Source organism: Orbicella faveolata, unplaced genomic scaffold (assembly GCF_042242905.1).
Source record: "Orbicella faveolata isolate gen_17 unplaced genomic scaffold, um_ofav_v1 contig_13, whole genome shotgun sequence".
In the NCBI taxonomy this organism is placed as follows: domain Eukaryota; kingdom Metazoa; phylum Cnidaria; class Anthozoa; order Scleractinia; family Merulinidae; genus Orbicella; species Orbicella faveolata.
The window spans coordinates 11491864-11519839 of record NW_028301540.1 but is presented as its reverse complement, the minus strand read 5'-3'; the positions used below and the strand labels follow the sequence as shown (position 1 = coordinate 11519839).

Sequence of the window (27976 nt, the reverse complement as noted above, 5' to 3'; positions counted from 1 at the left end):
AACAGAGGAAAAAAAATTGCTGAAGGTTCAAACGTTTTTCTTTTAATTTACCTTAAATCTTCTAACTTTATATGAGGTGCAAAGTCGTAAGGCCTTTCTAGAACTATTACTAATCTTCAGTAGTTTAACGATCATTGCATGACATTAAAACGCAAAATAATATCACTAGAAATTCAAACAATGTGCAAAAAATGCGCAGCAGGGCACATTGCTTACTCAGCAAGAAGCAGTTTTTTCTATCGCTGCAACTCGTCCATTTCAAATGACAATGCAAGCATAATACAACCACTAAATTCCGAAACAATTCTCTATGTGTTCTCTAACAAATACTCATTCTTTTCATTTTGGATATTTAACACGTTACGGAAAGACAACACGTTGCTTCTTAATTTTCTGAAATTACTAAAATGTTGTTTTTCCTTTTATTGTTAGACAGTGTATGAATTTACTATTCATTTGTGATTACTTCTAAGCTTCTCTTACACAGCCCTAATAATATGTCCAAGTCTATAAAATAAAATAGTAGACTCGAATGAGGCGCATTCATTTATAAAATTATGGGTGCAAAAACCTTTACGGATACACATTGATACGACTCTGATGTATATAGAGTCCGGAGAAAAGCATTTCCCTATAAACTCAGTGTTGGCTAGTCAGCTATTTATATTTAAAAAGGTAATAAAATTTAGCAGTCTCGTAATAACAAATCGACAGAGTTGCCCCAGCCTTCTTGATAGATGGACTGAACAACCTAAGAGGTAAGACAAAACAACAATGTTAGATATTATCGAGAATGACCTTTGATCACTTTATTTCCCCTGAAGCTATTGCAAAATTCATTTCCTTGCACGAACAAAAAAGAATGTCATGGTGACCACAAAGGTACAGCGCAAGTATGGTAGTATTTTGCAGCACAAGTTTGCGCTTTTGAAGACACGTTTTATGAATTGTGTCAATTAATTAGGCCATTTGAGATTTTCAAAAAACGCAAAAGTATTGTTATTTGTTTAAGACAAATAAAACTTCACCGAGTTGAAACTTCAAAATTACTTAGTTTCCAATTGTATCATCTCAACATTTAAAAAACACTTAAGTACCTTTAGCTATATTGAAGATCATCTAATCGCCTTTAGCCAAGTCCAAGGTAACATCGTCACCGATGAGTACAAATGGAGCCCAGTGCTTCACTTCGCTAAATTTCTCAGACTCTCTCAGACACTTCATGGCGTGGTTCAGAGATTCACTGGCACTTCTTCCTTCTGCTAGGTGAAGGTAGAAACTCTTCATGAACTCCTGAGTGGCGTAGTCGTCAATTGCCCACAGAGACACAACAACAGAACGAGCACCGGCACCCAGGAAGGCTCGTGCAATGCCAACCACACCCTCAGCCTTAATCTCACCACAGCCACTATGGCAACAACTTAGCACAACCAGTCCTGCTCGCATTTGAACTCTCATCACATCACTCATTCTTAGCACGAAGTCTTCTTCAGCAGGGATCTGGGATGCTCTTGTAGGGTTTGGTGCCAAAGCAATTTCTCCTGTTTCCATCCTACCATGTGCTGCAATGTGCACCAATGCAACTGAAGGGAGTTTTCTCATCACTTGAGCTTTTGTTGCCTCTTTTCCAGTGACGGGGAAGGTGTTCAGTATTTTCCCAATCATCTGTACTTCCATCTTTGCAAATGGCAGCTGTTCTAGCCTTTTCCCACGATAACAAACTTGCTCTACGCATGGATCACCCACAAGCAGCGCCCCAGACTTCTTGTGGTAATCTGGTGAACAATCTCTGATCAATTTCAAACTATTCAATGACGGAATTACCCGGATTCTGAAATACTCGCTCAAGTACTTTGAATTAGAATCCATCAATGCAGCATAAGGAGCCAAACACAATGGACCTTCGGGAACAAATATCAGTTCATTGCCATTAATCAAATCTTTGATGGGGCTAATGATGACGTCATACAATGTTCTTAAAGGATTGGTATCTGAGTACGTTAGTTGGGATATAGTTTGATCCCTCTTCTTTGACACGTCTCCCCTGCTTTTCCTATCCAATGAACGATCCTCGCATTTCACGCCACTACTGACACCATTTTTTTCACGAGCATTGTTAATTAAAGACTCCAACACACTGCTCGCATTTTCCTCCGAATTATTATTGCTGAGTTCTTTTCTTCTTAATTGAACGTCTTTTCCATTTTGAATTATCCAGAAAATTATTTCTCTTTCGTGGACTGCCAAAAAGACTGTATCTGAAAGGAGGCAACTTAATGTGTCGCAAGTCATTTTTTTCCCACCATGTGGTGTTTCAGTTTCGTACTTTGAATTTATAAGATCTGTTAAAGCTTGTGCACGTCCTTGCTCAACAGCGAACAAAGCCTCAACTACGTCGCCTTGCTTTAAAATCAGACGCCATAATCTGGTATAAACCATATTATGGATATTGCGGTAACTAATTGTCCACTCATCTTTGCCTTGCAGATTCTGCCTAAGATCATTAAACAATCGGACGCTAGAATGATAACAATCAAGAGCCATCTTCATAGAGCATAGAGATTCAAGACAACTACCAAGATTAGCATACGACCTTGCTTCTCCAGTCCTGTCTCCCACTTCTTTGGCAATTTTTAGACGCCGTTCATGGTACTCGATGGCTTTTTTGAAATCTCCCAGACTGTCATAAGCGTTGCCAAGATTACCATACGACATTCCTTCTCCAGCCCTGTCTCCCACTTCTTTAACAATTTTTAGACGCCGTTCATGGTACTCGATGGCTTTTTTGAAATCTCCCAGACTGTGATAAGCGTTGCCAAGATTAGCATACGACCTTCCTTCTCCAGCCCTGTCTCCCACTTCTTTGGCAATTTTTAGATGCCGTTCATGGTACTCGATGGCTTTTTTGAAATCTCCCAGACTGTCATAAGCGTTGCCAAGATTACCATACGAAATTCCTTCTCCAGCCCTGTCTCCCACTTTTTTGGCAATTTTTAGATCTAGTTCATGGTACTCGATGGCTTTTTTGAAATCTCCCAGACGGTAATAAGCGTTGCCAAGATTAGCATACGAACTTCCTTCTCCAGCCCTGTCTCCCACTTCTTTGGCAATTTTTAGATCTAGTTCATGGTACTCGATGGCTTTTTTGAAATCTCCCAGACTGTCATAAGCGTTGCCAAGATTACCATACGACATTCCTTCTCCAGCCCTGTCTCCCACTTCTTTGGCAATTTTTAGATCTAGTTCATGGTACTCGATGGCTTTTTTGAAATCTCCCAGACTGTCATAAGCGTTGCCAAGATTACCATACGACCTTCCTTCTCCAGCCCTGTCTCCCACTTTTTTGGCAATTTTTAGATGCCGTTCATGGTACTCGATGGCTTTTTTGAAATCTCCCAGACTGTCATAAGCGTTGCCAAGATTACCATACGAAATTCCTTCTCCAGCCCTGTCTCCCACTTCTTTGGCAATTTTTAGATCTAGTTTATGGTACTCGATGGCTTTTTTGAAATCTCCCAGACTGTGATAAGCGTTGCCAAGATTAGCATATGACCTTCCTTCTCCAGCCCTGTCTCCCACTTCTTTGGCAATTTTTAGATGCCGTTCATGGTACTCGATGGCTTTTTTGAAATCTCCCAGACTGTCATAAGCGTTGCCAAGATTACCATACGACCTTCCTTCTCCAGCCCTGTCTCCCACTTCTTTGGCAATTTTTAGACGCCGTTCATGGTACTCGATGGCTTTTTTGAAATCTCCTAGACTGTGATAAGCGTTGCCAAGATTACCATACGACATTCCTTCTCCAGCCCTGTCTCCCACTTCTTTGGCAATTTTTAGATCTAGTTCATGGTACTCGATGGCTTTTTTGAAATCTCCCAGACTGTGATAAGCGTTGCCAAGATTAGCATACGACCTTCCTTCTCCAGCCCTGTCTCCCACTTCTTTGGCAATTTTTAGACGCCGTTCATGGTACTCGATGGCGTTTTTCAAATCTCCCAGACTGTCATAAGCGTTGCCAAGATTACCATACGACCTTCCTTCTCCAGCCCTGTCTCCCACTTCTTTGGCAATTTTTAGACGCCGTTCATGGTACTCGATGGCTTTTTTGAAATCTCCTAGACTGTGATAAGCGTTGCCAAGATTACCATACGACATTCCTTCTCCAGCCCTGTCTCCCACTTCTTTGGCAATTTTTAGATGCCGTTCATGGTACTCGATGGCTTTTTTGAAATCTCCCAGACTGTGATAAGCGTTGCCAAGATTAGCATACGACCTTCCTTCTCCAGCCCTGTCTCCCACTTCTTTGGCAATTTTTAGATCTAGTTCATGGTACTCGATGGCGTTTTTCAAATCTCCCAGACTGTCATAAGCGTTGCCAAGATTAGCATACGACCTTCCTTCTCCAGCCCTGTCTCCCACTTCTTTAACAATTTTTAGACGCCGTTCATGGTACTCGATGGCTTTTTTGAAATCTCCTAGACTGTGATAAGCGTTGCCAAGATTACCATACGACATTCCTTCTCCAGCCCTGTCTCCCACTTCTTTGGCAATTTTTAGATGCCGTTCATGGTACTCGATGGCTTTTTTGAAATCTCCCAGACTGTCATAAGCGTTGCCAAGATTACCATACGAAATTCCTTCTCCAGCCCTGTCTCCCACTTCTTTGGCAATTTTTAGATCTAGTTCATGGTACTCGATGGCTTTTTTGAAATCTCCCAGACTGTCATAAGCGTTGCCAAGATTAGCATACGAACTTCCTTCTCCAGCCCTGTCTCCCACTTCTTTGGCAATTTTTAGACGCCGTTCATGGTACTCGATGGCTTTTTTGAAATCTCCCAGACTGTCATAAGCGTTGCCAAGATTACCATACGACATTCCTTCTCCAGCCCTGTCTCCCACTTCTTTGGCAATTTTTAGACGCCGTTCATGGTACTCGATGGCTTTTTTGAAATCTCCCAGACTGTCATAAGCGTTGCCAAGATTACCATACGACCTTCCTTCTCCAGCCCTGTCTCCCACTTCTTTGGCAATTTTTAGATGCCGTTCATGGTACTCGATGGCTTTTTTGAAATCTCCCAGACTGTGATAAGCGTTGTCAAGATTAGCATTTGAATTTCCTTTTCCAGCTCTGTCTGCCACTTCTTTGGCAAGTTTTAGATGACGTTCATGGTACTCGATGGCTCCTTTGAAAGACGTCAGATGTTTTGGAACGTTGATATAACAGGTTTCTTCTCCTGCGTTGGCCGTCACATCTTTGGTACTTTTCGGTAAAGAGTTGGTATTTTCCTGTCAGACAAAAAACGCATGTCAGTTAATGATGAAAGCATGAATATCTACCCAAAAACTTTACAAAGCGCTATTTTCGGGATTTATAAAGCTGAAACTATCAATACCATTCCAAAGCAAAGCTTTGGTGGTTAAACACCTCTTGGTCTAGCTTGGACCACTGAATTGGTGAAAGTCTCGGGAATTTTTTCCTCGTATGATAGTGTTGACAATTAACGGAAGAGCTTTACTAAGAAAGTGGATGATCTTGAGAAAAAACTTGCAGCTTGGCGTTGGCGTAAACTTTCTCTGCTTGGGCGGTGCTTGATTCCAAACACCCTAGGATTGTCTCAAATTCTTTATTTGGCCTCCATGGATGACACTCCAGACAAATACGCATCTCTAATCCAATCGCTACCTTTCCAGTTCTTATGGAAAAACAAACAAGATAAAATCAAGAGACAAGTTTTATATCGATCAGGACTATGGCGATGGTGATTGGCGGTTCACTAATGTTTACATTATGTTTAAGTCCCTGCACTTAGTGTGGATCTAGCGTCTCTTCAAGACTGATGACAAAGAAAATAACATTTGGTCAGCAATTCCAAAAGTTTATTTTATAAAATGTGGGGGTCTTTTATTTTCTCTTACGCTTCAACTATGATAAGAAATTTCTAAAGGATTCAGACATACCATCCTCCTACAAGGATATATTGTTTTCTTTCCTGGACCTAAAAAGTTCTTATAACTCTGAGGATGAAAAAGACATGATTCTCTTTGAAAACAAAGAGGTCCTCATTGATGGGAGGATCTTTTTTACCATGATTGCGTTGAAAAGGGTGTCTTCACGCTGCATGATGTAATTGACGGCCATGGCTGTTTTTTGAGGAGCCAAGGAGCGTACTGAGCCTAATGTCAACAGTTTATCTGGCGGCAGCCTTATTTCAATTATCTTCAGTCTTAACTATCGACCTCTTGAAACCTAGGTCTGAAGACTATTATTGGCTTTTTCGCGATAAACGGAAGTATCAGGCCACTGGTCCAATGAAATGGGATCGCAACTTTGCTCCGACGGCTTTCTCATGGAACCAAATCTTTAATAGAGTGAAGGCTATTTGTAAAGAGAATCAACTGAGAGAACTTTACTTTAAGCTTATCCATCGCATTGTCGCTACGAAGAAAGAGCTTACTCTCTATGGATTAGCAGGCTATAATAGATGTTCCTACTGTGGTGAGCCTGACTCAGTTCTTCATACATTTCAAAACTGTAGTACCACAACTTCTTTTCACAATCGGCTGTTGAACTGGTTCAACGAGATAAATAACACCTCAATATCCCCGGGAAACTACGAATTATTGCTTGGTATGGCGCGTGGGTAGAATAATAACAATGTTGGGAAATTGAATCTCTGTTTATTATATGCTAACTATTATCTACATTATCACAAGGTAAACGAGAGGATTCTTGACTGGATTGAATTTACTACAAAAGAAGTTAAGAATAGAAAATCAAGTTTCTGATATTCTTTTATGATGCTTCTTCGCATTTTCTGTCGTGCTAATGCTTTTAAAAGGCATTTGATTCATAAAAGGATATGTCATTTCAAAGAAAAAGGTGATATATTGCTAGAACAATTGTTATATTAATTAAAGGATATGCAATTTAAAAAATACATGTATTGCTGTTACGAATGTAAAGTTCCTTTAAATAATTGTTAAAAGTAGTTAGGGTAAAGAAGCTGTCTTGTACTGCAAGTCGTGTTAATAGTTCTGTTGTATTGTAAGTAGTGTATGTTGCTTTTATGTTGTTGTTTTAGCGTAAATTATCAGCAAAAGCATTGTAAAGTGCAAACATAATAAAATAAATTTAAAAAAAAACTCAAAGTATATTAATTTTGTCCTTGGATTGCGATGGCTTTCTTTGAAGTCTAACGTTAGAATTACAAAAAGATAATTATACTGACAATTATTCCAGGGTGCTGTCAATCAATGTACTCTTCTTCTGTATAAGAGTGGCTGGTTACAATATTAGCAATTACTTCCTTAACATAGAGGAGAGACGTCGAAATGTCTGCGTTTTGCTGGATCCGGCCTTTGTATAGTTTAACAATATAGTTACATAAAGAGTGAAAAAGTTGTAAATAGTAAACAGAGGGTAAGATAATATATATAAATGTACTCGTTACAAGATAAAAATAGTCAAGAAACGGTAGGTAACAACTGACAATCTTGGATAAAAGATAAACCACCCCTCCCCCCTAATCACGGATGAACAGGCCCTAAACCCAAAGCGCACCATTTTTCCTATCAATAAAATGGGGGCGAGGGGTTGTCTTAATTTTTAATTTAAATTATCCAAGACTGTAGGTGTTAAAGTAGTTAAATTAGCAATGGTCGCTCCCAGTAGAAACCATGCCTTATCGCATTTTCAAACAGCGAGAAGAGAGGTGAAAATGTGATGCGGAGCGGAGTGTTGCCGAAGATCCTCGTACATCTTCATACATCTTCTCACTTGCAAATTGACGTAAAGTTGAGTACGTACGTATCGCAGAATGGATAACTGCCTAAGTTTTCATTCTCTATCTCCTCGATACAGTAAAAAAAGGTGATGGACGATGTTTATGCATATGCTCATGCTTTCAGCAGTGCGTTTTCACTTGACATAAGCATAAGCATAAGTTCTCTTAAGTTTGTTGCGTTTCCATTTGACAATCAGAATATGAGCTCAAGATTTCTCTCACGTGCTACACAACGAGGGCTCAGCCCAACTCAGCTATCACGGATACAAATCGAGAATGAATAATCTAATTGTTTGAGTGTAAATCTACAGGTTGTTAAAAAACTTTATCTAAGTTCTTTTCACAGACACTTCGAAAACGTAAAGAAGCAGCCGCCATTTTGTTAACCACAGGCTGCAAGAGTACTCGCACTCTTCAATAGAATAGATATTAAGTAGCGTAGTCAATACGAGAACAGCATTAGGGATAGAATACTTGTATATTTATAGAGAAACCGGGTACAAACAAAAAGATAATGTTTTCTATTTTGCCTTATTTCAATTCTCAAAATGTAAATTATCTTTGCTCGAGTCATTGTCATACGTTAACAGCTCGTGCTAACTCATTGCTTCTAGAGGGTAATAAAAGTATTTCTTTCACCGCGCGTTTTCATACAAGAGGTTTTTTGAACAACATATATCAACTCCAGCATTATTTAACCTCCCCTTTAGAGCCGAGAATATATTTTCCTCTAGCATCACTTACCTGGCCCTTAACAGAGTGAGTTTCGGGATTGCTCTTTGCTTCTTGTAATTTAAGTCGATCTCCAACGCACCTGGCTCGTAAATCTAGTAATGTCTTGTTAGTTTTGTCAATCTGCTTAGGGTTAAGGCACATGACATAATTAAAATATAACGGTTCAAGGGACTGAATATTCCCAACCTTGGGGAATATCCGAGTGATGTTCCCCAATTTTCAAAACTGGGCGTGTTACGAAAAAAGTTTGAAGGATAATAAACACAATAGCCCGCATTTGGCGCGACAATATGCTCGGATATTTGTCAACGGACTTTATATTTAGCTTCTCTGAACAGATAATGTCCGTGGACAAATATCCGAGCATATTTTTGCACCCAATGGAGACTGTTGTTATATATACTTAGAAATTCGTTTAATTACTTACATTTCTATTTCTATTATTTTCTCCAAGAGGTCACGGTGACGAATCCTGCTGTCTACCTCGGTCCGAATTTTCCTATCTTTGACTACGGACTCGGTAACGTTTTCATATCGGGTGATATCGTCGTGTTGATCAATTTTCGTGAGTGAACTAACTGTAATCGTCAACCTTTGCCCTTTTTACACTTCCATCGACGATTAATCAACACAAGGTTATCTCTATTGACTCTAAAAGTGGCAAGGAAGGTCACCGTAAGTAAATTCAAACAAGTGCTTTGTTTGTGACAGTTGTTTTGTTCTTTGTGGCTCGGTACTGTAATGGCGCGTCATCTTGTGTTTTTCTTGACCTACCATTTTCACTAAAAACGAGTCAATTTTAGTCGAGGCTACCTCTCTGATCGTTGGTGTATTTGAGAGAGTTTCTGTTGTATACACTTAATGAATTTCCTCGCTTTCTACTATTTAATTTACGGTGTAAAAGCCTGATTTCAAGTGATTCGCCACGACTGACAGAAATGGTTTTTGTACGACGACTTCAAACTTTGCACAACATTTCAGCATTTTCAAGACCTCGCTCACCTCCATATCCTCGTGTCCACGTGACCAACGTCACATGGAGAAGAGGATATGGAGTGACTTCGGTGCAGTCCTGTGAAAGGCATTCGTGTGTAACCATTCTGTGCGTTCCTAAAGTAAGATTCCTGTGAAGGGCGTTAGATAGATAGGTAGATAGATAATGTTCAGGCAACTTAAGGGATTAATACATTTTGGCTACGAAAGACAGGTATAAAACCGACGAAGAATTGACGACGTTTGGTGCTATTGATTTTGGAAATATGAGTTTCAACCACGCTGTACAGATTCAAGACATTTAATTTATTTATTTTTCCGCGGGGGACTGGGATGAAGACCGTGGAGACTACTCAAACATTTGTAGCTATTTATGACAGGCCATTTTTAGCTTTTTATTTCGTTAGTATCGGAGCCCTCGCTTCACGCAACTAGCATGCGCTTAAATCAAATTTGACAACAAAAAAACAGGCTGAAAATGTTGAAGTGACGGATTTCAGTCACGCAAAATAATCTAAAGATGATAATGAGTGGATTGAAAAACTAACTGCTAAGGCACATTTTCTGCGAATAAGCAGACCGGTTTAACGCACAAAAATTAATTGTTAGGCCTGTGATCAATATCTCAGGCCAGATTGAATTGTATTCGTAATGCTTCCGGAAGTGTAACGTTTGCATATCAGTTACTTTTCATTTCAGACTTAGCATGGGAGTAGCCTGTGTACATTCGGATGTACACAGTCTAAACTTTAAAGCAATTCGCGAATTACCTAAAACTTATTCTCGCTGACTGGTTTTTGATTCCTCTAATATCACAATCATTTTAATCCATGAAATATAGCAACAAACAACAGATTTAAGCTTAAATTGTCTTAAGTACAGAGCCGCGTAAACATTTCTGAAATGGAAGAAATGGAAAATCTAGGGATCGCAATGAGCCGATTTAAAACTATCGTGTAACGCATACTTTCCCAGAGTAAGCAACCAGGTATAAATAAGAAATATTAATTAATAATAAGGGTCGAATTAGCCTACGAACGCAGACATATTTCCGGCGGTCGGTTGTCACCGTCGAAAAATAACGTTTGCGAACCCGAGCCAGGAAACGATTTCTGTGACGTAGGAATTCTAAGCCAATCACAGTTTAGTTCAAATAGCCCCAGAACTACTGCGCGAGGTATTCGCTGCGAGGAGCACTCGTGGAATCCGATTGGCCAAAGAGAAAACAAAAGTCATTACGTCACATAAATCGTTTCCTGGCTCGGGTTCGCAGACGTTATTTTTTGGCGGAGACAAGCGACAGCCGCAAATACGTCTGCATTCGCAGGCTAGGGTCGAATCGGCCCTTGTCGAATTTTATTCGTAAAATTAACGGAGGTGAAAATGTATCCTGTCTAGTTGGTCTAGCGTTACGCTTGCATTACACTTGTTTGGTTTGGCAGTGGATTTCTTCACACAAGTGACACGAGACAGCCCAAGGCATAGGGCCTTTGATTCACTATAAGGACCTACCAGCCAGAAAACAACAAATATATCTTTACGAAACACTATGTATCTATTGCCATGTAATAAACTAAAAATTGGTAAGTAACGTGGGCGGGCAGAAATTAATGTCAACTAGCACACCTAACAGGCGAAGAATGCTGTACACGGCCTAGTTATCCAATGAGCGACTTATTTCGTGACTGTAAGAATCAAAGGCTATTGTTTTGTAGGGAATTTGAATGAGAATTTGGCACCTTGCAGTACAAAGGGATTTGACCTCACGTGAAAGTCAGTGTGAGAAAAAAAAAATCACCTAAAGTCATTTTGGTTAACCTTTAGGAAAATGGCGGCTCCCAGAAATAGTATGTAGATAAATAATATTGAAGAGAGCAACATTTCACTTTTGTTACAGTTACACAATTTAATCTCTAAGTTGTTTTGTGGCTTGCCAAGCAACTGAGCGTATAAAAAGTGGATTTCAAACTCTATATTCTTTCCTAAAACGATTCTTCCTTTAAGTCAGAAATGACTACTCGTTTCTCTCGACGAGAATTTCAATCAAGTGGTCCCTTTAAGTAACAACTCATACTCCCAAGACTGTACGATGGAGAAGGGGTTTGATAGAAGCCTCCTTACGTTTTTGCAATTACAATTTACTTTGAAAGCATTGTGACTTTTGTAAATAGCCTGAAGCTACCATAACCACAGCTATAAGGCTTCTTGACGCCCCATTATGCTTTGCGGGATTTTAGCGGCATATATATAAGGCAGAGAGAACACAACTTTTTGTAATTTATCCCTTAACAACTTTCGCTAGAATCCCTAAAGGTAACATGATCGTTCCTTTTTACAGCTGGCAAAAAACATGAATAATTGATGTTATAAAGGATACTGCCAATCCCTTCTCACACCAGGATATGGCGTCTCCACAACACTGTAGGTGCTCACAAGCACTTGCACCTACAATAGATAATTTAATATCAGGTCAAAAAGTACTATCTACAATGCACAGGTGAAAACATCCAAAACCTGATTTATTCTTGTAAAATGCCATATTCGTAATTTGGTATTGGACTCGAAATAGCTTGCAATGGAGGCTCATGCGAGGGAATATCGTTGAAAAGATATTAATGTCATTTGCATTTGAAGAGCTCGATACGATAGCTGTCGACTTAACAAATTGAAGCCCGTTTTTCATGCGTCTGTCCTGTTAGTGATCATGAATTTCGTCATAACATTGTCAAAATAGCTGTGAATCCACAAGGTGATAGCCTAGTGGATCCACAAACTAGCTACTTTGACAACGTAATGACGAAACTTATTGTCAATGACAGAACAGACGCATGAAAAACTGGCGTCAATTTGTCTTTTTTACAATGATAAATTGTCAAATTTTCCGCTCAGCCGCTTTTTCTCGTCGCGTCAACATCACATAAGTTATAAATTCAGGCGTTTGTTCGCTTATTGACAATGAAAATTAGCCAACGAGCGCGCGATAATTTCTTCAGTTATTGCAACATTCATGTTATAAATCAGTTGAGTCAAGGATTTTACCTGTTTTTATGGCCTTAATCGAAGTTGGTTCCAAATTGACGGCGGCCGTTGCATCATTCAGGGCCTCGTAAAAATTCCCTGAGTAATAGAATTGAAAAAAACATTTCATGCCTAGTAGAGAAGAAGTAGCGAAAACGTAAAAGCGATGAGAGCTCACGAGGTTGTAGAGATATGCAATGTGCGTGTCTTCTTTCAATGCTTAGTCCCCTCTCAATTTAGTGGCACGCAACGAATCTGTTCCGATCCTTGAAATACGGATGACTCCCGATAACTCAAACCTCCAATGGCACGTTATGGGGAGTCATCGGGTGATGACAACAAACGACCGGGCAGTAGGGAATAAAACTGTTGCGTTTAATCGGGTTTAATACTGAGAAAGAGTAAAACTTGAACGATTCTTCGCCAGTACAGCAGAGTAATATAGATCTGAAGGGAATAAAACAAGGCAAGCTAAACAGCAGACCAATAAGGATTAACATTGCTTGAAGCAAACTGAATTGCAACCTTTGTCAAAGGTCATCTTAGGTCGATAGTGGGGACATCCCAAATACGATTAACACATTCATTATGCAGCATCATCACTAAGCATCTCTCTTGGCTCACCGCTGAATTTTCTCATTCTGATCGCTAGAACTGATCATTTCTAGTCCCAGGGAGGGGTGGGGGCACTGTCTGGTGGCGTTGGCCAAAACTGACCACACAATATGATCTTAAGCGGACACTATCAGACTGTGGTATACCCATGGTGAACATCAGTCTATAGTGCCCGTTCAGTGAAGTGGCTCATGAAATGCACCTTCTTATATCATTTTTTTAGATGAGGTTAAAGAGTTTATACGCTTCTGTGCAGATTTCTGTATGAAAATAGCACGAATAAGTAGTTTTTCAGGCTGAAAACGGCGATGAACTACGATACAGTAAAACAATAATCGAGCGTAAAGAGGTTTGAGATTGTAAAGGGAAGACACCTCTTTTAATATAACCGGACTTTGTCACGTTTTTGCAGTTCGATATTTGGCATGCAGAATTGCATTTAGTTTACACATACAAGTTTAATTTTCCAAAGAAGTAGAAACTCTGCATGAAAAAAACAAAGCGGAAATTCAGAAAATACCAGAAAATTTGCCGGTGAACGTGAAAGACAATTGAGTATTTATTTCTATTTAAATAATAGTGTTTCTGTCGAGGAACTATCGGCTGATAGTTGCCCCGCGGAAATTTGATGTTCTTAAAAAGATATTTCCCCGAGAAGCGAAGCTTCGAGGGCAAATATGCTAGTTTTAAGAACATCATCAAATTTCCAAGGGGTAACTATCAGACCGATAGTTCCGAGACATAAACACTCTATTGTCCTCATTGTTCACCACTAAATTTTCTTCCGCACAGCAGTTCAAAAATCATATTGAATTATTTTTAACTTTTTTTGGATGAAAGCCAAACATAAACTTTGAAAAAAAAACCAACAAAACCTCTTAATACAATTTCAACTGTTCATTTTCTCTTCTATAAGCCCGCTTGTTTACACAAATATTTTCACGGACGAGTACTAGCTATCCGTTTACTTTCCCAAAACGGGCACTATGGGCTGATAGTGTCTTTCCGCTGATGAACACCATCGCGTCACGTGATCAATTTAAACCAATAAGAATCGAAGAAAATTTGGTAGTGAACTATAAGAATTGATAGTTTTCCCCAAGTTAGTTTCCCAATATAGTCTGTTCAAATGATAGTTTCTATTATAATCATTAAAAGGCTGAACGCAAAGAAAGCAACAACTTCTTTTGATTGGTGGATAAATTTGAAAATGACAAGATCAAAATCTTACCGAGATGGTAATAAGCTGTTGCCCTGTTGCTGTACAGCTTCGCATTCAGCTGGAAATCTTTACAGTTCACATGAATTCCTTCTGTATAGAGGTATATCGCGTTACAAACTTCTTTTCTTGTGAATTCTTTGTCACCTTCTTCCCGATAGACTTCTGCTATCGCTGAAAAAACAAAACAGATTTGATTAGTAACTTATTTTTATACGGCTTAGCATTGTTCAATTTGTTTCCCTCAGATTGTCGATTTTCTTGCAGAGTGAGAAAGGCCTTCTGCGACACTCAAGCGCAAGTAGTTAGGTGAACGTGAAGTGAACACAGCTATGCGCCGCTAACATGATCTATTACTACATTTTGTATCCCAGCCTAAATTGACCCTAAAAAAACCTCTGAATAAAATGACATTTAAATCTTTTTTAGTTCTTTTCTGTGAAACGGTCTGTGAGTTGTCACTTTATTGCAGTAGTTACCATTTTAAATATAATTCTGTAAGTGTTTTATCAAAAAACTCTTTAAGGCTTGTTTACACAAGCGCATATGAATAAGCATAAGCCGACACACGCAGACGCAGTAAGATGTTGATAATTAGCGACTTTTGTTTGGGAAAAGGCGCTAATTATCATGATCTTGCTGCATCTGCGTATGTCAGCTTATGCTTATGGCATTGCGCTAGTGTAAACCAGCCCTTAGTCCACCTCAGTCTTGATACTCTACTACGTAGTGGAAGATAAAAGTGGTCAACGTGAACAGTTGATTGTATCTCGGAGAAGCTTTACATACAAACCAAGCGGTTAATGATTTACTCTTTTTTATATAACGAAAAACAAGATATCAAATCACTGATTAACGACTTAATGTGGCCAGCTTTTAGGTTGAATTAGGATACAGATTAAGTGGTACTAGGATCAAATTTTTACCCCTTGAATTATTAAGTTAATCATAGAATTCCACGAAAGATTAAAAACCCAGTTTACCATATGCAGATATCTACATTGGTTCCGGTGATATTTAAATTTGAAAATGTGTTAACTATGCAAATGAAAGGACTTATGACGTCATACACTCAACCAAATATTCAATCAAGTATAAAAGTAGAGCTATCTCGGTCAATTTGCAGCAAAAACCATTGAAACTTGGTAGGCTATTAGGTCTACATGCAACACACCTCCGACTGTAATAATTTCCGTTTCCATGGCAACCCACTCTTTTCCAGTCCCCTCCAACCTGATTTCAATATTTTAGTGATTTTAAGTTCTAAAAACGTTAAACAAGGCCGTGAACTCGACCTAACATATTTATATGCTTGCTAGATTGTGGTGATCCGGTACCATTGGCAAATACCAATACAGAACGCTACAGGTGGCCAGAAAAGCCTTCAATATCGGGGAGGTCTGGAACCCAGTGTGTTGCCATGATAACAAATATGCTAGCTTCATATTGTGGAACACCTGTAGTAGAATCGTACTGCCAGAAACCAAACATTTCTGATTCAATTTGGTTGAGATATATTTGATCCTCGTATTTGATCAAAATATGGTTGAGTTAATCACGTCATCACAAACTCAATTTGCATATCTTAAAAACTTGAATGTCTCTAGAACGAAAAGAGATATTTGAAAATGGTAAACAGCATTTTTATTCTCGGACAGACTACTTGTCTAAGTTTTAAAATGGCTTAAATAGGAAGGATGCGATTTTCGTCATAGTACCACTTTAATGCTTAATCGAATTTTTTTGGTACACTTCAGCTTCGGCGATATGGCGGGCCCGTTTGATCTCGTCAATAACTAATCAAAAAAATATCAATCTTTTCTGTTAACCAAGGGTTTCCCCCGGTGACCCAACCGCTGACCGCGGGGCCTGGTTGGTTGGCCATGGCTCAAAATCCCACCAAAACTAACCGAACAGGTACGATATGGTGTAAAATTAATAGTGTATTATATAATAAACTAATTGGCAGTTATTCTCTCACCTCTTAGAGTATCATCATCAAAATCAAGTTTTTCATTAGGAGGGCCTGGGCCTGGAGCTGGGCCTTGGGCTATGTCTGATAATAGATCGGGAAAAGAAACTTCACTATTTTATTCAAAAACTCTTTTATAGAGCGATTTTCAATTGAGTGTTGAAAAGCAACTAGTTTTGTATATCTATACCCTACACGATTGGTTGAAAAAACTAGTGCCACTTTTACAGCCAATCAGAAGAGAAACCAAAACCAATCCTTCTTCGCTCGCACACGTTTTCCCGCGCTTCACTTCAGTTACATGTTTTTACTTAGTTTTGATTTGTTCACTGGATTATCTGTGACCTTTGTGATTGGCTAGAGTGATTACTTTGGTTTTGGTTTAATAACGATACTCAATTAAAACTGCTCTATTTTATAACTACCAGCAATAATTTACAACATAATTAACATTAGTAACAGATAACGTTGCAAAACAGCAAAATAGGTTTGTACAAAATAAAAAAAAGTCTCGGATCTGTCTTTCGTCTTGTTTCGCCATATCACATCTCAAGCAATTTTTCTTTTTCACCGTTTCCAGGTATTAAGGGCATCCAAGCCTGATAAATTACAGGGGATGACACTGGATTTCCACAGCTTGCATTGTAGACCTTGCTCACTACAAAACAACATTGCGCTTCAAGTTCCACGACCATTTTAAAACCAGCTAGTTTACTTTGAAAGATTTGATGCTTTTACACCAGCCGCGAACTGAAACCGATGATAAATACTTCATTGCTTGTGAAGTTATTTCCAGTTTTGCCTTCTTACCTGCTAAAACATATTCCTCAGAATCTACTCTTGCTTCACGTGACTTAATTTCACTTTCCGCCATGACTAAAATACAAAGGAAAACAAATAGTCGTATTCTTTTTGTTCACATTATCAAATCTATCCATATTATTCTTTTTTTAAACCTCACTACCAAACACTATTTATAAACATGACTGCCTTGAACTTGCTTAAAGTCAACCAATCCCGGGCTCAGTCAATTACAAAGATGTTAATTTACTTCTCAAGAGTATGGACAAAGGAAACAATTCGAGGGAGCTGAATTGTACAATAGTAAAAATAGGTCAGGCGATAGGGGGTCCCCCTTCTTATTTAAAACATTGATGTGCCTCGTGACCATACGAAAGTATGACCATAATACACGTGAAACAAAGTTCTATAAGAGAACGATGAAAGTTTCCATTAGAGCTGTCAAAAAATTGTATTTAGTCTTTGGCAGAAAGGCCAAGTTTTGAATGTAACGGTTGTGTGACTTGCATAAAAGTCGCAAGTAAGAGTTACTTAACTAAGCTGGTCGTTTTCAAACACAAAACCGAAACAGAAGATACTTTTACCTTGATTCATAACAATCACATCGGCACGGACTATAAGGCGAAAAATGGAGAGATTAACTGAGAAAAACAAGTCAAAACGTATTTCTTCGAATAGGCAAAAAGTTTGCACCACCACCCCCCGGACACAATACATTGAAAATCAAATTATTCCACAGCCCATAAAGACAAAACAAATTCAGTGAGCATGGCTGACTAAAAGTTTTCCATTCTTAATGCCGGCGAAGGAGATTGCATGCAATCCTGCACTTTCACTGTCGTCCGTTGTTTATATGTTTTATCTAACAATCAGAGAGCTAAGCAATTCCTTTGCATTAACTAATTAACATTCAAAAAGTCCGACCAAATTTAAAATACAGACATTGAGTACAAGAGAGATTATGAATAATCATATAGAAAACCTACCTCAGACCTTCACCTGGGCTAAACAGAAAACTATAATTCAGATGACTCGGAATCCTATGGAGAAAAGTTTACAGCAATTACTGCATTGGAAAAGCTTGAGTTTCTGAATCTTCGAGACTTCTGCAAAACTAACGTTACCATGCATTGTAAAACGACTGAATGTGAAACCAAAAGTTGAAGTACAAATAATCAAATAGGGGTTTTTCCCTCATTCCATGAAAGATCAGCACATCTGGCTCGTGACCTCATAATGATAATCTGGCTTGTACACGTGATCAATAGTGTAAGAGAAAGGATTCGACAAGTCGCCTGTATGTTAATTACTTGATTACCTGGTATTTTTTGTTAGTTTTCCATTTTTGATCACGAATCCACCCTTATTGCGCAAGTAGCGTATTTATTCGATTAAATGACGCGGCGTTTAATAAATTCTACGTGATTCTAATGCGGCGTTTATAAGAGGGCGGCGTGTATTTAAAATCCAATTTATTTATTGAAAACAATAGCATGGTAACAACATTTCAATTAAAAAAAAAAACAGAAACACGTTTAAGTGCTTGTCTGGAAAGTCATTTTCTATATCGTTCTCACTTTGACAATTTGAATGTTAAAACTATTGCAATACATTAAGTGAATAAAGTTCACTCAATTTCAATGTCACTGTCCTCTTCATGAGCCAGTAAACTACTCCGCTTTGACAACGAGACTGTGCATTGCGAGAATTCTAGAGATCATGGAGCTTAGTGAAAGAGCATTGAAGTATACTCTCTTCGAACTGAAAAACATTGTTATCTCCAAGCCTTAATTAAGCTATTCTTTCAACTACCCTATATTGTCTTCGTGTTTTGATTATATTCCTGTGAGCTTCGAATGTAATGATCAAGGAAAATACATTTTTTAGGCCTTCTAAAACTGAGATATTACCGCATTGCTTTTGAGTCTATTTTTCGACTGAACGCCGCATCATGATGCGTTTATTCGAGGGCGACGTTTATGAATATTTCTGCTCTAAAATGCGGCGTTTAACACCAAATGACTGTCAGCTACGTCCAATTCGTGACACATCCTGTCTAGTTTCCCTTGCTCTCCTTTCCCCACCCTGCCCAGAAGAGCTGTAAAAACAGCTTCCTCGCGAATATCACAAAAACCCCTACAACAGCGAAAGTCTATCACACTTTGCTGTTCTCGTTCAGACATTTTCTTTTCCACACTTGATTACTTCGCAGGATATATCATGACAACGAGCAATTCTCAGTCACCAGCAAGTAACGTCATCAACAAAATACACATTAACACCGCTAAAACTCGGATACGACATAGCTCCACTAAGATCACCTAACGTGCCTCCTTCCACTTTGAAAAACACAAAGTCGCCCTTTGAAAAATGAATACGAAACAAATGAATATTCGGGTATAAAGTTGAGGCCGGAAAGCACGTTTGATACGGGAAGTTGAATGACCTTCAATAAACTTCAGCGATATCAAGTGATCAGTGTCACAATTTCTGGATATCTTATGCATAAGACTGAGTAACGTTGAGAAAAAACACATACAACAACAGCATTTTCAAATATTAAGCACAATTTAAATACTTCATTTCCCACGAGAAACCAGATCTAAAATACAGACAATGAGTATGGATTCAAAATGCGTCGACAAACATTATGCGTCTATTATGTATCGAATACGTACCTCAGCTCAAATCTTCATTTCAGCTGATCAGACAGAAAACTATGCTTCAGATGGCCGCAGATGACTTGCTAGCCTATGGAGAACAGATTACAGTAATTACTACACGAGTCGTTGAGAAACATTGGAAAAGTTTGAGTTTCTAAATCGACTAGATCCTTACCGTGCATAGAAAATGATTGAAAGCGAAACTAAAAGTTGAATTACAAATAAACAGCAAGGGGTTTTTCCCTCATTCTATGAAAGATCAGCGCTCTGGCTCGTGACCTCATAATATTAATCTGGCTTGTACACGTGATCAGTAGTGTAAGAGAAGGGATTCGAAAAGTCGCCTGTACGCTGATTACTGGATTACTTGGTATTTTTTGTTAGTTTTTCATGTTTGATTACGAATACTACTTTACGCCCCAAGTATTTAAGCACTAAATGACTATCAGCTATGTCAGTCCTTGACAGATCTAGATCCTGTCTAGATCTCCTTGCTGTCCCCTACCCAAACCTGCTCAGAAGAGCTGTAAAAACAGCGTCCTTGCAGGCTTCCTCGCAAATATCACAGAAACTCCTAAGACAACGAAAGTATATCACAGTTTACTGTTTTCGTTCCGGCTCTTTCTATTTCACGTTTGATTACTTTTCAGGATATATCTTGAGAATGAGCAATTCTTAATCACCAGCGAGTAACGTCATAAACAAAATACACATAAACACCGCTAAAAACCGAATACACGACATAGCTCAACTAAGATCACCTAACTTGCCTTCTTCCCCTTTGAAAAACACACAGTCGCTCTTTGAAAAATGAATACGAAACAATCGCATATTCGGGTATAAAGTTGAGGCCGGAAACCACGTTTGATACGGGAAGTTAAATGACCTTCAATAAACTTCAGTGATATCAAGTGATGAGTGTCGCCAATTTCTGGATATCTTATACAAATGACTGAGTAACGTTGAGAAAAAAAAAACATACAACATTTTTTAATATTAAGCAAAATTTGAATACTTCATTCCCCACGAGAAACCAGATCTAAAATACAGACAATGCATATGGATTCAAATACGTCAACAAAGATTATGCATCTATTTTGGATCAAATACGTACCTCAGCTCAGACCTTCACCTCAGCTGATTGGTCTCAGATGACTTGCTAGCCTATGGAGAACAGATCACGGCAATTACTACACGAGTCGTCGAGGAACATTGGAAAAGTCTGAGTTTCGATTCTGAATCGACTAGGCCCTTCCAGTGTATGGAAAATGACTGAAAGCGAAACCAAAACTTGAATTACAAATAATCAAATAGGGGTTTTTCCCTCATTCCATGAAAGATCACCGCTCTGGCTCGTGACCTCAAAATATTAATCTGGCTTGTACACGCGGTCAATGGTGTAAGGCAAAGGATTCGAAAACTCGCCTGTCTGTTAATTACTTGATTACTTGATATTTTTGGTTAGTTTTTCATATTTAATTACGAATACAACTTTATTGCGCAAGTATTTAAACACCAAATGACTATCAGCTCTGTCAATCCTTAACAGATCCTGCCTAGTTGTCCTGTCTGTCACTTACCCCACCCTGCTCAGAAAAGCTGTAAAGACAGCTTCCTTGCAGGCTACTTCGCGAATGTCACAAAAACTCCTACAACAGCGAAAGTCTACCTCAGTTTACTGTTTTTGTTCGAGCTCTTCTTTTTCACACTTAATTACTTTTCAGGATATGTCGTGACAATGAGCAATTCTTAAGTCACCAGCGAGTAACGTCATCGACAAAATACACATTAACACCGCTGAAAGTCGAATACACGAGATAGCTCTACTAAGATCACCTGACTTTCCTCCTTCCCCTTTGAAATAAAGACAGCCGCCTTTTGAAACTTAACTAAACTAATCAACTGTTGAATATCCGGATACAAAGTTGAGTTGATATGGGAAGTTGAATGAGCTTCAATGAACTACAGTCATATCGAGTGATTGCTTTTGAAATTTCTGGACATTAAATTAATATGACTGAGTACGGTGTAGGAAAAAAGCGTATACAACAGCAGCATTTTTCACTATGAAGCAAAATTTGAATAGTTCATTCCTTACAAAAGACCAACTCTAAAATAAAGACAGTACATTTGGATTCAAATTTCATTAACAAAGATTAAACACATTTCGCACGGAATACTTACCTCAGACCTTCACCTCAACTGATCAGGCGGAAAACTATGATTCAGATGGCTCGGTAGCCTATGGAGAAACGTTTACAGCAATTAAACTTAAAATATTTGAACAGTTGGAGTTTCTGAATATAAGAACTTCTTCGCACCTTACCTTACCGTGTGTTGAACAACAACAGAAAGTGAAACAGGAAGTTGAATAACAAATGAAATTAGGAGAGGGGGGTTCCCCTCATTTCATCCATAACTGGACTATAATTGATTTCTCGACTTTCGTGCCGCACGTTGTTTATGCTAAAGTTCATATCTCGACAGAGGTTTCAAGTATGAGAGCTAAGCAGCTTCTATTCATTAGATAATTAAAGCATTTAAATACGAACAGTTTATTCCCCACCAAAAACCACATCTAAAATACCAAACAATACATATGGATTCAAAATGCGTCAACCAAGATTAGACATATGTCGTATCGAATAACTACCTCAGACCTTCGCCTCGGCTAATCAGACAGAAAATTATGATTCAGATGACTCGGTAGCCTGTGGAGAAAAGTTTACAGCAATTACCGCATGGTTCATTGAAAAATATTGGAAAAGTCAGAGCTCCTGAAAAGACGAAACTTCTGCACAACTAACCTTACGTCCATTGTAAAACAAATGAATGTGAAATCGAAATTTGATTTACAAAGTTATAATAAAATAGGGGCTCTCCCTCATATCATACATAATAGATCAGTGCAATAGTATGGCTTGTGTCCTCATAATATTAATCCGACATGTACGCGTGATCAATATTGTAGAAGAAAGAGAGAAAAGTCGGCTGTATGTTACTTGGTTGATTACTTTCTTGGCACTTGTAGGTATTTTTAGTCAGTTCTCATCATTAATGAGGCCGAATCCAACGTTATTTTCAAATGATCTAAACGCCAAATGATTGACAACTTTGTCAATCCGTGAAACATTCTTGTTAGTTCTCCTTGTTCTCCTTTCCCCACCCCGCTCAGAAGAGCTGTAAAGACAGCTTCCTCCCAAGCTAATTTATAGCAAATATCAGAGAATCCCCAACACAGCGAAAGTCTATCACAGTCTACTGTTCTCGTTCAGCCGTTTTTCTTTTTCTCAAAGTTGATTACTTTTCAGGATATATCGCGACAAAGAGCAATTCTCGGTCACCAGAGAGTAACGTCATCAACAAAATAAACATTTTAATACTTATTTTAGCGGTGTTGAAACACTGGTAAAAGTCGGATACGACAAAGCTCCACTAAGATTACCTAACTTGCCTCCTTCCCCTTTGTAAAACACACAGTCGTCCTTTGAAAAATGAATACGAAACAATTGAATATTCGAGTAGAAAGTTGACGCCGGAAGGCACGTTTGATACGGCCGGGAAGTTGAATGACCTTCAATAAACTTCAGTGATATCAATTGATGTGTGTCGCAATTTCTGGATATTTTGCACATGTGATTCAGTAACGTTTAGAAGAAACACATACAACAGCAGCATTTTTAAATATTAAGCGAAATTTGTATACTTTATTCCTCACGAGAAACCAGATCTGAAATTAGACAATGCGTATGGATTCAAAATGGGTCAACAAAGATTACGCATCTATTGTGTATCAAATACGTACCTCAGCTCAGACCTTAACTTCAGCTTATTAGACAGAAACTATGATTCAGATGGTCTTGAAGCCTTGCTAGCCTATGGAGAACAGATTACAGCAATTACTACATGAGTCGTTGAAACACATTGCAAAAGTCTGAGTTTCGGAATCGACTAGACCCTCACTGCGCATAGAAAATGACTGACAGCGAAACCCAAAGTTGAATTACAAATAATCAAATAGGGGTTTTTCCCTCATTCCATTAAAGATCACCGCTCTGGCTCATGACCTCATAATATTAATCTGGCTTTTACACGTGATCAGTAGTGTAAGAGAAAGGATTCGAAAAGTCGCCTGTGTGCTAATTACTTGATTGCTTGGTATTTTTTGTTAGTTTTTCATGTTTGATTAGGAATACTACTTTACGGCGCAAGTATTTAAACACCAAAATGACTATTAGCTATGTGAATCCTTGACAGATTCTGTCTAGTTCTCCGTGCTGTCCCTTACCCCACCCTGCCCAGAAGAGCTGTGAAAACAGCTTCCTTTGCAAATATCACAGAAACCCTTACAACAACGAAAGTCTATCGGCACAGTTTACTGTTTTCGTTCCGGCTCTTTCTTTTCACACTTGATTACTTTTCTGGATATATCGTGACAATGAGCAAGTCTCAGTCACCAGCAAGTAACGTCATCAACAAAATACACATAAACACCGCTAAAAGTCGAATACACGACGTAGCTCCACCAATATCACCTAACTTGCCTCGTTCCACTTTGAAATACAGACAGTCACCCTTTGAAACTTAACTAAACTAATAAACAGTTGAATATTCGGGCATAAAGTTGAGTTGATATGGGAAGTTGAATGATCGACCTTCAATGAACTGCAGTGATATCAAGTGGTTTGTTTTGCAATTTGTGGACATTACATTACTATGACTGAGTACGGTGTAGGAAAAAATAATTACAACAGCAGCATTTTTCACTATTAAGCAAAATATGAATTGTTCATTTCGTACGAGAGACCAAATCTAAAATACAGACAGTACACATGGATTCTAAATTCGTCAGCAAAGATTAAAACATTTGTCGCATCGAGTACTTACCTCAGACCTTTACCTTAGCTTATCAGACGGAATGCTATGATTCAGATGGCTCCGTAGCCTATGGCGAAAAGCTTAAAGCAGTTAAATTGAAAATATTTGAACAGCTGGAGTTTCTGAATAAAAAAACTTCTGCGTACCTGGACTATAATTGATTTCTCGACTTTCGTGCAGCACGTTGTTTATGCTTAAGTTTATATCTCGACAGAGTTTTCAAATATGAGAGCTAAGCAGTTTCTTTTCATTGGATAATGAAACATTTAAATACGAAGAGTTTATTCCCCACCAAAAACCAGATCTAAAATACAAACAATACAAATGGATTCAAAATGCGTCAACCAAGATCAAACATTGAGTAACGTTGGAAAAAAAAACAAATACAACAGCAGCATTTTTAAATATTAAACAAAATTTGTAAACTTTACTCCCCACGAGAAACCAGATCTAAAATACAGACAATGCGTATGGATTCAAAATGCGTCAACAAAGATTATGCAACTATTTTTGTCAATACGTAACACATCCTTGTTAGTTCTCCTTGTTCTCCTTTCCCCACCCTGCTAAGAAGAGCTGTAAAGACAGTTTCCTCGCAGGTCACTTAGCGAATATCACAGAATCCCCAACAAAAGCGAAAGTCTAGCACACTTTACTGTTCTCGTTCAGACTTTTTCTTTATCACACTTAATTACTTCAAAGGATGTATCGTAATAATGAGCAATTCTCGGTCATTAGCGAGTAACGTCATCAACAAAATACACATTAACACCGCTAGAAGTCGGATACCACTAGCTCCAATAAAATCACCTAATTTGCCTTCTTCACCTTTGAAAAACACACAGTCGCTCTTTGAAAAATGAATACGAAACAATCCGGCATATTCGCGTATAAAGTTGAGGCCGGAAAGCACGTTTGATACGGGAAGTTGAATGACCTTCAATAAACTTCAGTGATATCAAGTGATCAATGTCGCCAATTTCTGGATATCTTAGCATATGACTGAGTCAAGTTGAGAAAAAACACATACAACAGCAGCACTTTTAAATATTAAGCAAAATTTGAATACTTCATTCCCCACGAAAAACCAGATCTAAAATACAGACAATGCATATGGATTCAAAATGCGTCAACCAAGATTATACGCATCTATGATGTATCGAAAACGTACCTCAGCTCAGACCTTCACCTCAGCTTATCAGACAGAAAACTATGATTCAGATGATCTCAGAAGACTTGCTAACCTATGGAGAACAGATTACAGCAATTACTACACGAGTCGTTGAGAAACATTGGAAAAGTCTGAGTTTCTGAATCGACTAGACCCTTACCGTGTATGAAAAATGACTGAAAGCGAAACCAAAAGTTGGATTACAAATAATTAAATAGTTGTTTTTCCCTCATTCCATGAAAAATCAGCGCTCTGACTCGTGACCTCATAATATTAATCTGGCTTGTACACGTGATCAGTAGTGTAAGAGAAAGGATTCGAAAAGTCGCCTGTATGCTAATTACTTGATTACTTGGTATTTCTTGTCAGTTTTTCATCTTTGATTACGAATACAACTTTATGGTGCAAGTATTTAAACACCAAATGACTATCAGCTATGTCAATCCTTGACAGATCCTGCCTAGTTCTCCGTGCTGTCCCTAACCCCACCCTGCTCAGGAGAGCTGTAAAAACAGCTTCCATACAGGCCTCCTCGCAAATATTACAGAAACCCCTACAACAACGAAAGTCTATCACAGTTTACTGTTTTCGTTCGGGCTCTTTCTTTTTCACACTTGATTACTTTTCAGGATATATCGTGACAATGAGCAATTCTCAGTCACCAGCGAGTAACGTCATCAACAAAATACACATAAACGCCGCTAAAAGTCGAATACAAGACATAGCTCTACTAAGATCACTTAACTTGCCTCCTTTCCCTTTAAAATACAGACAGTCGCCTTTTGAAACTTAACTAAAGTAATAAGCAGTTGAATATTCGGATATAAAGTTGAGTTGATATGGCAAGTTGAATGACCTTCAATGAACTTCAGTAATATTGAGTGGTTGCTTCTGGACATTTTTGGACATTAAATTAATATGACCAAGTGCAGTGTGGGAAAAAAATGTATACGACAGCAGCACTTTTTACTATTAAACAAAATGTGAATGGTTCATTCTTTACGAGAGACCAAATCTAAAATACAGACAGTACATATGGATTCAAAATTCGTCAGCAAAGATTAAACATATGTCGTATCGAATACTTACCTCAGACCTTCACCTCAGCTGATGAGACGGAAAACTTTGATTCAGATGGCCGGTAGCCTATGGAGAAAAGTTTACAAGGATTAAATTTAAAATATTTGAACAGTTGGAGTTTCTGAATAGAAGAACCTCCTCGCACGTTACCTTACGTCGTGTTGAAACACAACAGAAAGTGAAACAGGAAGTTAAATAACAAATGAAATCGGGAGAGGGGGTTCCCCTCATTTCATGCATAACTGAACTATAATTGATTTCTCGACTTTCATGCCGCACGTTGTTTATGCTTAAGTTCATATCTCGACATAGGTTTCAAGCATGAGAGCTAAGCAGTTTCTTTTCAGTAGATAATTAAAGCATTTAAATACGAACAGTTTATTCTCCACCAAAAACCAGATCTAAACTACAAACAATACAAATAAATTGAAAATGCGTCAACCGGATTAAACTTATGTCGCATCGAATAACTACCTCAGACATTTGCCTCAGCTGATCAGACAGAAAACTATGATTCAGATGATATGACTCGGTAGCCTGTGGAGAAACGTTTACAGTGATTACCGCATGGTTCGTTGAAAAATATTGGAAAAGTCAGAGCTTCTGAAAAGACGAAATCTTCTGCGCGACTAATCTTACGTCCAATGTAAGAAAAACTGAATGTAAAATCGAAATTTGATTTACAAAAGCTATAATCAAATAGGGGGTTTTCATCATACCATATACATAATAGATCAGTGCAATAGTATGGCTCGTGTCCTCATAATATTAATCTGACTTGTACACGTGATCAATAATGTTGGAGAAAGGGAGAAAAGTCGGCTGTATGTTACTTGGTTGATTACTTTCTTTGCACTGGTAGGTATTTTTAGTCAGTTTCTCATCTTTGATTAGGCCGAATCCAACCTTATTTTCAAATGATCTAAACGCCAAATGATTGACAACTTTGTCAATCCTTGACACATTCTTGCTAGTTCTCCTTGTTCTCCTTTCCCCACCCTGCTAAGAAGAGCCGTAAAGACAGCTTCCTCGCAAGCTACTTGGCGA

General features: G+C 38.4%; 1 protein-coding gene across 10 annotated transcripts; it reads right to left on the bottom strand.

The window, feature by feature from the left end:
• Positions 1–20: 20 nt before the first annotated feature.
• Positions 21–27098, bottom strand: LOC110062666 (uncharacterized). 10 transcript variants are annotated; one of them, XM_089284652.1, is made up of 18 exons: positions 27080–27098; positions 26939–26995; positions 25850–25922; positions 23606–23676; positions 22454–22511; positions 21985–22042; positions 20915–21072; positions 19816–19888; positions 18124–18177; positions 17722–17751; positions 17147–17212; positions 16346–16420; positions 14377–14538; positions 12552–12629; positions 11890–11957; positions 8529–8639; positions 1098–5286; positions 21–751 (listed from the first exon to the last, which is right to left on the bottom strand). In XM_089284652.1, the coding sequence occupies exons 10-17, from the start codon at positions 17729–17731 to the stop codon at positions 1120–1122; spliced, it is 4737 nt and encodes a 1578-aa protein (XP_089140778.1). In that variant the 5' UTR covers positions 17732–17751; positions 18124–18177; positions 19816–19888; positions 20915–21072; positions 21985–22042; positions 22454–22511; positions 23606–23676; positions 25850–25922; positions 26939–26995; positions 27080–27098; the 3' UTR covers positions 21–751; positions 1098–1119. The 10 variants fall into 10 exon arrangements, with proteins under 10 accessions (XP_089140778.1, XP_089140777.1, XP_089140786.1 ...); XM_089284651.1 differs by having other exon boundaries at positions 20915–20964; XM_089284660.1 differs by lacking the exon at positions 17722–17751 and having other exon boundaries at positions 20915–20964.
• Positions 27099–27976: the final 878 nt, after the last annotated feature.